General features: G+C 35.3%; 1 protein-coding gene across 7 annotated transcripts in view; it reads right to left on the bottom strand.

Moving 5' to 3' along the window:
• Nucleotides 1–13417, bottom strand: part of LOC131801636 (hillarin) — a 104506-nt gene that overhangs the window by 26798 nt on the left and 64291 nt on the right. For 4 of the 7 annotated variants that reach the window (XM_059120498.1, XM_059120496.1, XM_059120499.1 and 1 more), the window contains 2 exons: nucleotides 6006–6489; nucleotides 5287–5852 (listed from right to left, as the gene is read on the bottom strand). In XM_059120498.1, the coding sequence (XP_058976481.1) occupies nucleotides 5287–5481 (195 nt within the window). In that variant the 5' untranslated portion in view covers nucleotides 5482–5852; nucleotides 6006–6489. The remainder of the gene's footprint in view (nucleotides 1–5286; nucleotides 5853–6005; nucleotides 6490–13417) is intronic. The other 3 variants (XM_059120497.1, XM_059120501.1, XM_059120502.1) reach the window with 3 other exon arrangements.

Here is a 13417-nt window from a genome sequence, read left to right as displayed (position 1 = left end):
TGGAGCGTATTTCATCAAGCAAACAAGCTGCCCATAAAACTTTTACGTAATAACTACCGCTACAGTGCTGTTGTATTCCGAAAAATAGACTGCGGGCGTTGCAATGATTGGCCAGCTATGCACTGATGAAAGATAAAGACTCTGATAAATAGTTTCTGCATTTTCCCTTACTATTTTTGAATTTTACGAAAATAAGTTTTTTTTTTTTTGTTTAGTGGAAATGCATTCCATTGCACCGTAAAAAAGCTGGATGTGATAATAATAAAGACAGAACATATCAGTCAGTTTTGCCGACAGCTGAATGTGTTGTCACGTGCAAAGTTTGGTCTAAACGGAGAACCCCATTCGGTTTATATGTAATTTCTGATTTTGCAAAAATATTCTAGAAGCCAGTAACCATACTATTAACTTTGTCATTCCGTTTGTAACTCCTCGAAATACTCATGTCAGACCCAACAAAGTATATATATTCTTGATCAGCGTATAATTCTAAGTCGACTTAGCGTCTGTCCGTCCGTCTGTTGCAATTACGCTATCTTTCGAACGAATCAAGATAGAAGGCTAAAATTTTGCACACATGTTTATTTTTTTCAGTAGGCAGTTTAAGTTCATAAATGGGCCATGTAGGTCCAAGTTTTCATATAGCCCCCATATATCGGTACATCCCGATATTCGGTATTTTGATGATTTTAGCGACATTATTCAACGGAATTGTTTCAAATTTGGTATTTGAAATTCGAAACGGATACTACAGCCTAAGACAGAAAATTGTCTGTTCAGGTCCACGTCTTAGGTCCAAGTTTTCATATAGCCCCCATATAACAGTGTCTCCCAATATTCGGTATTTTGATGATTTTAGCGTCATTATTCACCAGAATTGTTTTAAATTATGTATTTAGAGTTCGTAATGGGAACTTCAGTCTGTGACAGAAAATTGTCTATGTAGGACCAGGTCTTCGTAGTGGCCCCATATAACAGTACCTCCCTATATTCGGTATTTTAACGAGTTTAGATACAATACTCACCGAAATTGTTTGAGATGTCGTATTTGAAGATCGTAATGGATGCTATAGCCTGTGACAGAAAATTGTCTATGTTGGTCCAGGTCTTCGCACAGCTCCGATATAACGGTACCTCCCTATATACGATATTTCGATGATTTTAGCTACATTATTGACCGTTTAATTCAAGTTTCGAATTTGAATATGGCAATGGTTTATGACAAACAATGCAAATGTAGGTCCACGTCGTATACACTCCAATATAACTACTATCTTCGGTATTTTTAAAATTGTAACAGAATTTTTTAAGGATTGTATTTTTTGAGCATTTCCAAATTCGTTTCAAATGGTGGAGGGTATTCAAAGTTCGGCCCGGCCGAACTTATTGCTTTTTAACTTGTTCATATTCACACTATATAAGCAAAAGTCATTTTTATACCCTTATACCCATATGGCTAGAGCGGGTATATATCTTTTGATACGGTCAAAACGTGCCTCAGTGAAATGACGGATTAAGGACCCAGGTCTTTTTGTATCAAATCCGTTTCAGGACATTTGGTGTCGATTCAGCGAAGTTCGTCCGTCTGTCTGTCTGCCTGGCTGGGTGGTGCGCACGACAACTCTCGAAGGGAGTATCCGATTTGGTCCAAACTTCGTACATTGTAATATTATTATCAAATTTAGATCGAGTTCAGAGATAGGCAATAACGGCCCACTCCTTCTGATACCTCCCCCACGAAAGGTCGAACTTTGAAAAAAATATTTTACTGCACAGAAAGAGAAAGGCCAATCCGCTTTTACTCCAACTCTGCGAAAATGTGCGCAAATAGCTAATATCGGTGGCCATCATCGGCCAAAATTTTGAATAATGATAACTCTTTTACAATATTATGTATGAGTCCGATTGTCTTCAAATAACACACTTCACAATATTTATTAATCCAAGGTCTGGTGTGAAGATGTAATATATCGGTCCACTCCTGCTGGTACCTCCCACACCTAGGGTCAACATTTTGAATATCCATGAAGCGAAATTAACATCCGATTCCATTTAGATTTGGCACATTTCAATATTTCTATCAACACAAGATCTTTTATAGAGATGGTAGAAATCAGACCTTTTCTTCTGGCACTTCCCCCACTAAGGCTTAAAATTAAAAAAAAAAAAATAACGAAACGCTCATAAAACACGAACAAATCTTCCAAATTTCTGAACATTTCACACATACAAATATTTTTGCTACACAAGGTCTACTGTCAAGATGGGACATATCGGTCCACTACTTATGGTACCTCCCCCACAAAGGTCAAAGTTTTGAATAACCAAAACGATTATAAAATCCGAAATAATCATCCGGTTCTCTTCATATTTCACACATCCCATTATTTCTACTAACACTGCTGTGAAAATGGGATATATTGGTCCAGACCCACTGGTACCTCCTCCACAAAGGTTAAAGATTATGAATATCAATGAAGCTCATAAAACGCGAAATTAACATCCTATTTCATTCAGACTTGGCACATTTCAATATTTTTGTCAACACAAAATCTGTTATAAAGATGGTAGAGATCGGACCATTCCCAAAAAGGGTCATTCACATAGCCTTAATCATTAAGATCTGCGGTGATACATCACCTGTGGCTTCAGAAAAGGACCTCTGCTCAGATCTTCTAATGACATATCCATGTTAAAATAAGGCGTTAGATTGCTGTTTTGTGAGTAGTTAATGGCGCCCAAATGTACTTAATACTTCTTATTAAACCGAAAATCGACTTTGATCTCAAAATCGATTTCGAAAAGTTGAAAAATTGAATTTGACTTCAAGACAAAGTCGACTTATGTATGCTTCATCATTAATATCTGTGGTGATGTGGCTGAAGGTTGATATTTTCCACCATCAGTGGCGTCGGATCTTGTAACCGTGCCACTTCCAATTAAAGTCCCATATTGGTGATTGTTAATGCGTGTTTTTACCCTACACCACACAGCAGTAAGGGTATTATGTCTTTTTGTATTTGTTTGTAACACAGAGAAGGAAGCGAGATAGACCCATAGTTACTTTTGAGGAACTTCATAGAATCACTTCACTTAGTTGATTTATATTCCAAATTACCTGAATTTTGGCACATCTGACCAAATTCATCCTAGAAACAAGTACATAAAATTTGGTGGAAATCGGATCAGATATAGCCATAGCTCCCATATATATGTTTCATCCGATTTGGGGTTTTAAGTCCCTCGCATGCGTAATATGCACTCCACATCAATGATCTTTGGTACCAGATATCAGATACTGCTCATAAACAAGTGCCCTAAATATTGTCAAGATCGGTTCAGATTTGAATATAGTTCCCAAATATGTCCTTATCCGATTTCAGGTTTATTGCGCACCAAATGGCTAATATCAGCCCAAATACGGCACTTCCGACGGAATTCAGCCCAGAAGCAAGTATTTCAAATTTTGGTGAAAATCGGTTCAGATATATCTATAGCTCCCAGCAAATTGGATGACACATATATATCCAATTTGCTGTTTAAGTCCCTCACGTGCGTAGTATGCACTCCACAATAAAGATGTTTGACATCAGATCCAGCTCGAAAATACCTCTGCCAAATTTTATTTAAATCGGTTCAGATGTTTACATAGCTTCGATATACATCTTCATCCGATTTTGCGGTTATTGTTCACTATATATTTGGTGGATCAGCCCAAATTGGAAAGATTTTTTCATATTCAACCGAATTTTTCCATTTGGTGAAACTAGCTCCGGTATATCTATTTCTTCACTAAATATTTTTATACCCTCCACCTTGGACAGGAGGGTATATTAACTTTGTCATTCCGTTTGTAACATCCTTAAATATTTATCGTAGACCCCATAAAGTATATATATTCATAATCAGCATAAAATTCTAAGTCGATTTAACGATGTCCGTCTGTCTGTCTGTCTGTCCGTCTGTCTGTTGAAATCACGAAATCACATTATTTGACGTAGAGCGCCAAAACTTAGCAGAGCAAATTGTATTGTGTCTAGGATGGTTGGTATTGAAAATGAGATATATCGGTCCACGTTCTGGTGTAGTCCCCATATAACGGTACCTCCCGATATTCGGTATTTTGATGATTTATGCCACATTTTTTCACTGATTTGTTTGAAAATTGGTATTTGTAGGTCATAACGGGTCCCTGTGCGTGTGGCAAAACATGGCATGTATAGGTCCACGTTTTGGTATGGCCCCCACATAAAGGTACCTCCCGATATTCGGTATTTTGATTATTTTTGCCACATTTTTCACGGATTTGTCTAAAAATTGGTATTTGTTGGTCATAATGGCTTCCAGCTCCGGTGGCGAAACATTGCATGTATGGGTTCACGATTTGGTAAATCCCCCATATAACGGTACCTCCCTGTATTCGGTATTTTCATGGTTTTTGCCACATTTTTTCACTGATTTGTCTAAAAATTTGTATTTGTGGGTAATAATGGGTCCTAGTTAGTGTGGCGAAACATTGTATTATAGGTCCACGTTTTGGTATAGTCCCCATATAACGGTACCTACCAATATTCGGTATATTGGTGATTTTTGACACAATTTTTCACGAATTTCTCTGAAAATTGGTAGTTGTAAATAATAAAGGGTCCCAGTTCGTGTGGCGATTCATTGAAATTATAGGTCCACGTTTTGGTATAGCCCCCATATAACGGTACCTCCCGATATTCGGTAATTTGATGATTTTTGTCACTACTAAATACAATTTGTGGTGTAGAGTATCATATATTCTGCCCCGTCCGACTTTTGACCTGTCCTTACTGGTTTAATTGCATAACATGTAGCCCTCGAATATTGGAACTCAAATGTTTTTATTTGTAAATGATGGGAGCAGGAATATACGAAGGAGGGATTCCCAAGGCCCGAAGTAATTTTTCGTTATTTAGGCTCCCGAAAAGCTTTCCAAACGCATTCCTGATACGTTTCTTGTGGAGAGTATTTATAGTGCGGCTCGGCTTAATTATTTCTTTAAATGATGATATTAAATTGGACTAATTCTTGTACCCCTTTTTGAAATTAGTTGTATGGCTTAACCAGTCAGATAAAGGTTGGAGCCAATACAGATTAATCGACATAGAGTTCCAAAAAGGATATTTATACATATTAGGTGCGGGAATAAGGCTGGTATTATAAAGATTTTTTTTACTAAAGGCACACATTTTTCTTCCACAATATGCTTCGTGAAAATTTTATAAAAAAAAATAAAAATTAATTTAGTTTTCGACTCACCTCCTTGTCATCCTGTTTGTGTTGATTGTTGAAATAGGTTTTCAGTGTCAATTTGGTGCCGCAATGAACGCATTTGAAACAGCCCGAATGGAAGAAAGTGAAGTCCTTTAGAGGACCTACACGATCCACTTGATAAACGGTTTCGTTGCAACGCAGGCACGTTGATTCATAAAAATTTGGACGATACATATTCATTTGTGGCGAAGAGAAAGAGGGATGGCTCGAATATTCACAATAACAAAAAACACTTAATTTTCTTAATACAAACTAAACGAAATTGGTTGCACTTCTTTTTTTTCTCAACTCGGTTTTATGGATACAAATATTTCACTGGTTTGCTTCTCTTTTTTTCTCTAAGGCACTGAACGTTGGGGAAAACAATCAAATACATTTGAAAATAATGATAATTTCGATGATGTCGATGTGAATGGAGATGGGTTGTTTTGTTGGTGGAGTTGTTGAGATTGCGATTGCTGTTGTTGATGCTGCTGCCTATGTTGCATGCAAGCAAAGATAATGAACATATTTCTATGAAAAGTAATTATGATGTTAATTTGCTGTTTCTTCTGCAATTAAAATTAAAAACAAAAAAAAAAAAAACAAAACTGATAATATTTTCTTCTGGATAATTCTATAAAAATTTGATTTTCTTTCTTTTATAACACCCAATAATTTTGTATTCTTGGCATTAATTATTTTTTTGTTCGAAATGCAATCACGTTTGTTATTAAAGGTTTTCACTTGGCTTCTAATTGCCTGCTTCCTCGTCGTAGGTAGGCCTTTTCGCTTGTTTACGTTCCGTATTGAATTGAAATTTCGCTCAACAAAAAAATTTCTATTTGGCCCATAGACCAGAGCAGATTTTGCCGTTTTGTAGCGTTTCACTTGGTGGGTTTATTCACTTTATTTTCAAAATAATATGTTGTTGTAAATGTGCGTGTTTGGGATTTTCATTTGGCTCCTCATGAAGAGAAAAAACAACAACAAACAGCTCCAATAGTTTTGTTTTTTACGCAGGGCTAATTTGTTATTTGATTTTTACTGCATGATTTTGTTTTTTTTTTTGAGTTTTGTATAGGGGGCTCTCGCTCACACTCGTCTCACGTTCGTTCACGTTGAACATGCCAATTGCAATGCGAGTGCGTGAGTGAGTTTATTGCCAGCTGCTTGTTTTGAATCCAAAAAAATTTCGTGCTCCAAAATCTGTAATGAAATAAAAATAACAACTTCATTAGTATTGGCATGAAAAAAGCTAAGTTGTGGGTTTTAAGCCATATTTGCATGTCTCAAAACTCGAGCCATTTAAATGTTTAAATGCTAATTTAATATGAATTCATTTATTTTTTTTCGAATTCAACAATCCGATTAATTGTTCAAACGATTTATGTATTTTAAATGAAGACATGATTTGATTTCTTTTGAAGGGGAAATTTTTCTACTTTTCTTTAATAAAGTTTTTAAGTAATTTCTTGGAATTAAATTGAAAAATCATTCAATTTAACTCTAATGCGAATTGCAATTAGCTCATCATAAAAATACAGTGTTTTAGGTATCATAAAAATCGATATCCTATATCTTAAAAAATCAAGGTTTTAACATGTAAAAAAGCAGTAAGTTCGGCCGGGCCGAACTTTGCATACGCTCCACCATTTAGAACGAATTAGGAAATTTTCAAAAAATAATATCCATTAAAAATTCTGTTAAAATCTTAAAAATACCTAATATCGGAAGGTGACGATATATAGGGGAATTTACGATATTGTGGACCTTTATAAACAAATCTATTTGTGGGGGTGAAGTATTCACAAAGAACTCCTTGTGCAATATTTCAGACAATTACGTTGAAAAATGTGGCTAAAATCTTCAAAATACCGAATATCGGGGGTACTGTTATATGGGGGCGATACTATGTCGTGGACCTATATAGACAATTATCCTTCAGGGGGTAAAGTACTCACAAAGAACTCATTGTGTAGAATTTCAGATAATTCCATTGCATCATTTGGCTAAAACCTTTAATATACCGAATATCGAAGGGTACCGTTATATGGGGGGCTATACGATATCATCGAACTTGACATGCCTGCAGACAAAAGAGAGACCTGTGCAAAATTTTAGATTCCTATCTTAATTCGTTTTGGCTGTGATTGCAACAGACGGACGGACAGGGCTAAATTGTCTTAGAATTTTACGCCGATCAAGAATATATATACTTTGTAGGGTCTAAACTTATTATTTCGATGAGTTACAAACAGAATGATATATATGGTGGGGGGTATAAAAGGGATATGAAAAATAAATGGAACAAGTAAAAATGTCGACCAATAATTCAATTTGAAGTCTAAATATACGATATTTTTCACTTCTTACGTAACATTAGTTGGAAAATGTTGCTGAAATCCGTTGAATACTTTTGAGAGAAGGAAGAAATACAGAACCAACAAGTAAACAGACATTAAGTTCGGCCAGGCCGAGCTTCAAATACCCTCCACCATTGGGTCATGGAAACATTTTTATGCAAAAGTATCCGGATTCAAACGTGTTCCACTTTAAACTACAAACTCCAGTAAGATTGGTAGGAGAATGGTTGGAGCCGTTATATGGGTGTCATACTAAAACGGGAGCGTATATAGATCTATTGCGATTCTTAAATACCAAATTTTACATTATTTCGTGGTAAATGTGACTAGGAAAACTAGCACCAATATGGACAATGTTTTGACGCCGGTTGTAGAACCCCTTATGAAGTACAAATACCAAATTTCACACAAATGTATTAGAAAATTCGGCTTTAATCTTCAAAATACCGAAGGTTTGATGGAAGCGTTATATGTGCGCTGTAGTAAAATGTGGACCTATATATTCAAAGTTCTGCTGCCAGAGTTAGAACCCATTATGAACTACAAATACCAGCTTTTTGACAAATCCGTGGAAAAATGTGGCAAAAATCATTAAAATATCGAATCTCGGGAGACACCGTTATTTGGGCTATACAAAAAGGTGGACCTATACATACAATGTTTCGCCACCGGAGCTAGAACCCATTATGAACTAAAATACCAATTTTTAGACAAATCCGTGAAAAATGTGGCCAATGGTGAAAATCATGAAATTATAGAATATAGGTAGGTTCCGTTATATGGCGGCTATACCAAAACGAGGACCAATATATCTCATTTTCAATACAAACCATCCAATACACAATAAAAATTGAGTCGCTCTTTGTAGAAACAAGTAAAAAAGAAGCTAAGTTCCATCTTCCAACATTGGGAAGGAACTAGAAAATTTTCAAAAATAAAAAAATAAATAAAAACCTCTCAAATGAAAATGGTTATATGTGGGCTGTACAAAGAAGTGGACCTGCATAAATAATTTTCTTTCATATGTTGACGTACCTCTTACGAAATTTAAAATTTTTTCGATAAATACTGTCGTTAAAATCATCAAAATATTGAATATCGGGGGGTACACTTATATGGGGGGTATGCGATATCGTGGACCTATATAGACCAGGGGGGTAAAGTACTCAGATGGAACTCTTTCTGTGGGTATTCAGACAATTCCTTTGAAAATTTTGACTACAATCATCAAAACACCGAATATGGGGAGGTATCGATATATGGGTTCTATAAAAAGACCTAGACATGCATAGACAATTCTCTGTAATAGACTATAGTACCAACTTGGAACTTTAAATTCGAAAATTGAAGCCATTTAGGTAGATAATGTCGCTAAAATCATCAAAATACGGAAAATAGGCAGGTACCGTTATATGGGGGCAATACGAAAACCTATATACACAATGTTTCGCTACCGGATACATAGAACCCATTTTGACCTACAAATACCAATTTTAAGACAAACCCGTGAAAAATATCGAATATCGGGAGGTACCGTTATATGGCCGCAATATAAAAACGTGGATTGTTCTGCAAAATAAATTCAAATAATGTGGGTTGTATCGTGATTCCAACAGACAGACTGACAGACGGACATTGTTAAATCGACGTTGAACTTTATTCTGATCATGAATATACAGGGTGGGATGAAAAAACTTCAACCAACTTCAGACTGCGGTCATTCCTAAGCCACCCGATGAGAAGAGATTCGTTGTCCAGCAGTTTGTAAACAAACAAAATAATCGTGTTTACTTGCTAAAGAGGTCAGAGGTCAACAAAATTTAAAACAAATGTAAAAATTATGGTGTTTAACTTTGTTGCAAGTTTTTTTTATCTCACTCTGTATATACTTTATGGGTTCTACGACGAATATTTAGGGATGTTACAAACAAAGTAACATACCCTCCTTTCCAAGGTGGAGGGTATAAATATTTACGATCGGGGTTTTCGAAAAACCGGGACGAATTTTTTTTGAAATGTGTTATAATTGGCTCAGATGTAGATAGAACTCCCATACACAACTGCATCTGTTCTTCACGATTATTGCGTACAAAATATGTACACGTCATAGAGGTAAGCGTGCTATATTTGAAGAAAATCGGTTCAGATATAGTCATTATGCCCTTATATAGTATTCAGACGAATTCTGTAGTTGTAAGTCCCTCTTAGCATTAACATGCTCCCGGTATCATTTTCGGTTCAGATTTCATATAACTTCTATAGAATCCATAACAAAATCAGAATGCGTCATCAACATGATATATCTTAATCATAACAAACAATTTCCAAACTAGACATAGACAATTGTTTTTACGACTCGGACTCCTGCCGCTGGATACAATTTATAGAAATTTATAAGTTCGTATGCTAAGCATATAAAAATTCAAAATAGAAAAAAGAGTCACCTAACTATTCTACAATAATAAAAAATTCACAGCCATTGGTCACTTGTCTACACTTTATGCTTTGTTGTTTCATTTTTTACATCATCATACTTCCTTTGTTTGTTTCTTTTAATTATAACATAATTTTGTCTTGTTACATTTTCATGATAAGATCAAACTTATAATTAGCAATGATGTTGTGTTGAATGTTGTTGGATTTTTTTTTGGATTTTGTTATTTTGTCGCCAAGACATGACAGAAGGGAAATGATGTCACTTGGCCAGTCCGAATCGCTTTGGTATGCATAAATGCTGGTTGTGTTGGAGTTGGAAGTCCAACATATTTGTCGTTCCGTGGTGACATTGTCTATGTATGGTGATGTAAAAATGTTGCGAATAAGAATGTGGGTGTGGTAGAGCTGCGCTGTAAAACGGGCTAACCATAAACAAACTATGCTATGAGTTGGCGTTTTCTCTATCTCTCGCTCTCGGATTGTTGCAAATTATGTGAGAACAGCGGAGATAAGTATCGGATTTTACAATAAAATATATTAGTTTTTATGAAACAAAAGTTAGCATTTTATACCACCAGTTAGTGATATTTTATGGACAAGCAGTAAAGGCAATAGAAGTAAGGGTGTTGGCATGATTCTAGGCGACACCACTGACAGGACTTGTTGACCTTTATGGAAGAGATTTGCAAATGTGGTGATGCAAACAGAGTGTGCCAATACTGGATTCTTACTTAGACCCTTTGTCTTTTGCCACAGAATAAGTTTTTATCGACATGTATAAAATAACAGGGTAGTTGACTGACTGCCTGACCAATTAACGTCTGAAGCTAGAATCTTGAAATTTTCCAACTCTTAGTGGATTTTTGAGAAATCCTACTTTAGTGATACGAAAATTATTCAAAGAAAATTTAAAAATTTTATTACTGCATCGGTAAGACGCAGAACTTTGAAATTTTGTGTGTAGGCGGTACTTTTTATCAGGCGGAATATTTAGAACTTTTGGCTACGTAAAGTATTGAAATGGGTAGAACGGTTCAATCTTATTATTGATCGATAAAAGGGTTAAATTGGGATATTTAACAGGAATCACCCCTAGTGTAGAGGACTTTTTCGTATTTTGAGGGTACGAAAAGTACAACATAGTACAGCATAGTTGTTAATCGATCGATCCATCGATCGATGCATGGGGGTGACTCCTACTTTAAGAGTGCGGAAAATACTGAAAGGTACAAACTAGTACAATATTGTTATTGATCTACTTTGTACTAAATGTGTACGAAATGTACTAAATAGTACATTAGTGATTAAAAAGAGCATAAAAAATAAAAATTGGAATTTTGTACTTAAAGTGTACGAAATATTCTAAAAGACACCAACCGGCACTTCATTGTTACTCATCACTCGGTAAGAGTAAGAGCTTGGAAATTTTACATGAGTGCAGGAATAAGTTTAGAATCACGAAATTTAATATTAATATGTGTCTGCGGTTAAGATATGAAGGTGGTTTTGGAAATGCGTCCTATATTTATTCAAGAAATACTAAATGATACTATATGTGGTATTGGGAAGGGACAAGGCTGGAATCAGGAAATTTTTATTTAGGTCTCTGTTGGTGTCTGCGGTTAAGATATGAAGGTGGTTTTGAAATGCCTCCTATATTTGTACCAAAAATACAGAACAATACTAAATTTGGTATTGGGTGAAGAAATAAGGCTGGAATCCCAAAATATGTTATTTAAGTCTCTATTGGTGTCTGCGGTTGAGATATGAAGGTGGTGTTGGAAATGCGTCCTATATTTGTACAAAAAATACTAAGTGATACTTAATTTGCGTAGAAAAGAGAAACTGCATTTTCGGGAGTTTGTAGGAAAAAGTACAAAATGGTACAGCATTGTCATTGAGCGATCGAAAAGAGTTAAAGCTTTCAAATTTAGCATGAGGGTCATTCTTTGTGCAGAGGGTTGAAACATGAAGTGTATAAAATTGTAAAACATTGTTATTGATCGATCGGAAAAAGCTGAAAACTTTATTCTGAATGAGGGCCACAGCTATAGAGACAGAGATTTTGGAAAATATTTCTTCAGGTACGACTCTTTCTGAACGATTAAGAATATATAAAATCGTGAAGTTTAGAATGAGGGTCACTTTTTTACAGAGGAATGATATTCTGCAGTATTTGTGGAGCTTCGGTACGAAAAGTACTACATTATACAAACCTATACAACATATTTATTGAACGATCGGAAAGAGTTACAACTTTTACATTTAACATGAACGCCTCTTATGGGTTATGGGACAAGAACTTTGAAAATTTTTACTTCATTTAGAAAAGTACTAATTTGTACCTTTTAGTACTTTTTGTTTAGGTGGAATGCCTGTAGGTACAACTATTTTTTTATTGAATGATCAATAAGCAATAGAAGATTTATGTTTAGGATGAGGGTAATTTTTCGAACAGATTGGTGGGATACGACGAGATTTTGGAAGCTTGGAGCTTAGAGTACAATAGTAGTAAACGGTCCAAAACTATACAGCATTGATATTTATCAATTGATAAGAACAACAAGTTGGATACTGTGCATGTGGATCACTTATTCTGTAAAAGGAAGAGATATAGCGGGATTTCCAAATATTCGTCCTTAGTACAAAACTACAAAATGTTGGAACGATTGCAAAGAGCTATAACCCTAAAATATTACATAGATGAAAAAACGCATAATTTTTCATAATTCTCAATATAAGGGTACAGAAAGTACTAAATGTTATAAACAGGTACAACATTGTTATTGATTTCGATCAATAAGATCTGGATAATAGAAATTTACTATTATAGTTCGATTTTGTGCATGGCAGGATTTTTGAAGTTTTTTGCCTGATTGGTACGAAATGTACTAATATTGTACCAATATTGATATTCGTCGATTGATAAGAGTAAGAATTTTGAAATTTCGCAAGGGGACTATTCTTTTTGTAAACCGGAGACATCCGGCGGGATTTTAAAACTTTGTACCTTTAGGATAGTTTAAGGTACGTAATTTTTAATGGGCGATTGAAAGGAGCTTAAAATTCGGAACTTAAAATTTTGTATGGGTGTGATAGTAGGGCGACACCAAATGTTTGATAATTGTTGGTGTAAGGGTGTCAAAAGTGAAAAGAAGGTACTAAACGCTAAAAACAAGTACAAGATTGTTGAGCTTAGTCAGAATTTTGAAACTTTACAAGAGGTTCAGTCATAAGTAAATTGGTCATTATTTGTAAAGGCTATAAAATTGCCATTAATCGATCGATGAGGGCTGAATGAGCGTGGGGGTCAATCTTGAGTAATTTGGAAATTT

Source organism: Musca domestica, unplaced genomic scaffold (assembly GCF_030504385.1).
Source record: "Musca domestica strain aabys unplaced genomic scaffold, Musca_domestica.polishedcontigs.V.1.1 17, whole genome shotgun sequence".
NCBI lineage: Eukaryota > Metazoa > Arthropoda > Insecta > Diptera > Muscidae > Musca > Musca domestica.
Note: the sequence above shows the minus strand (reverse complement) of the source record. Positions and strands in the feature narration are given on the sequence as shown.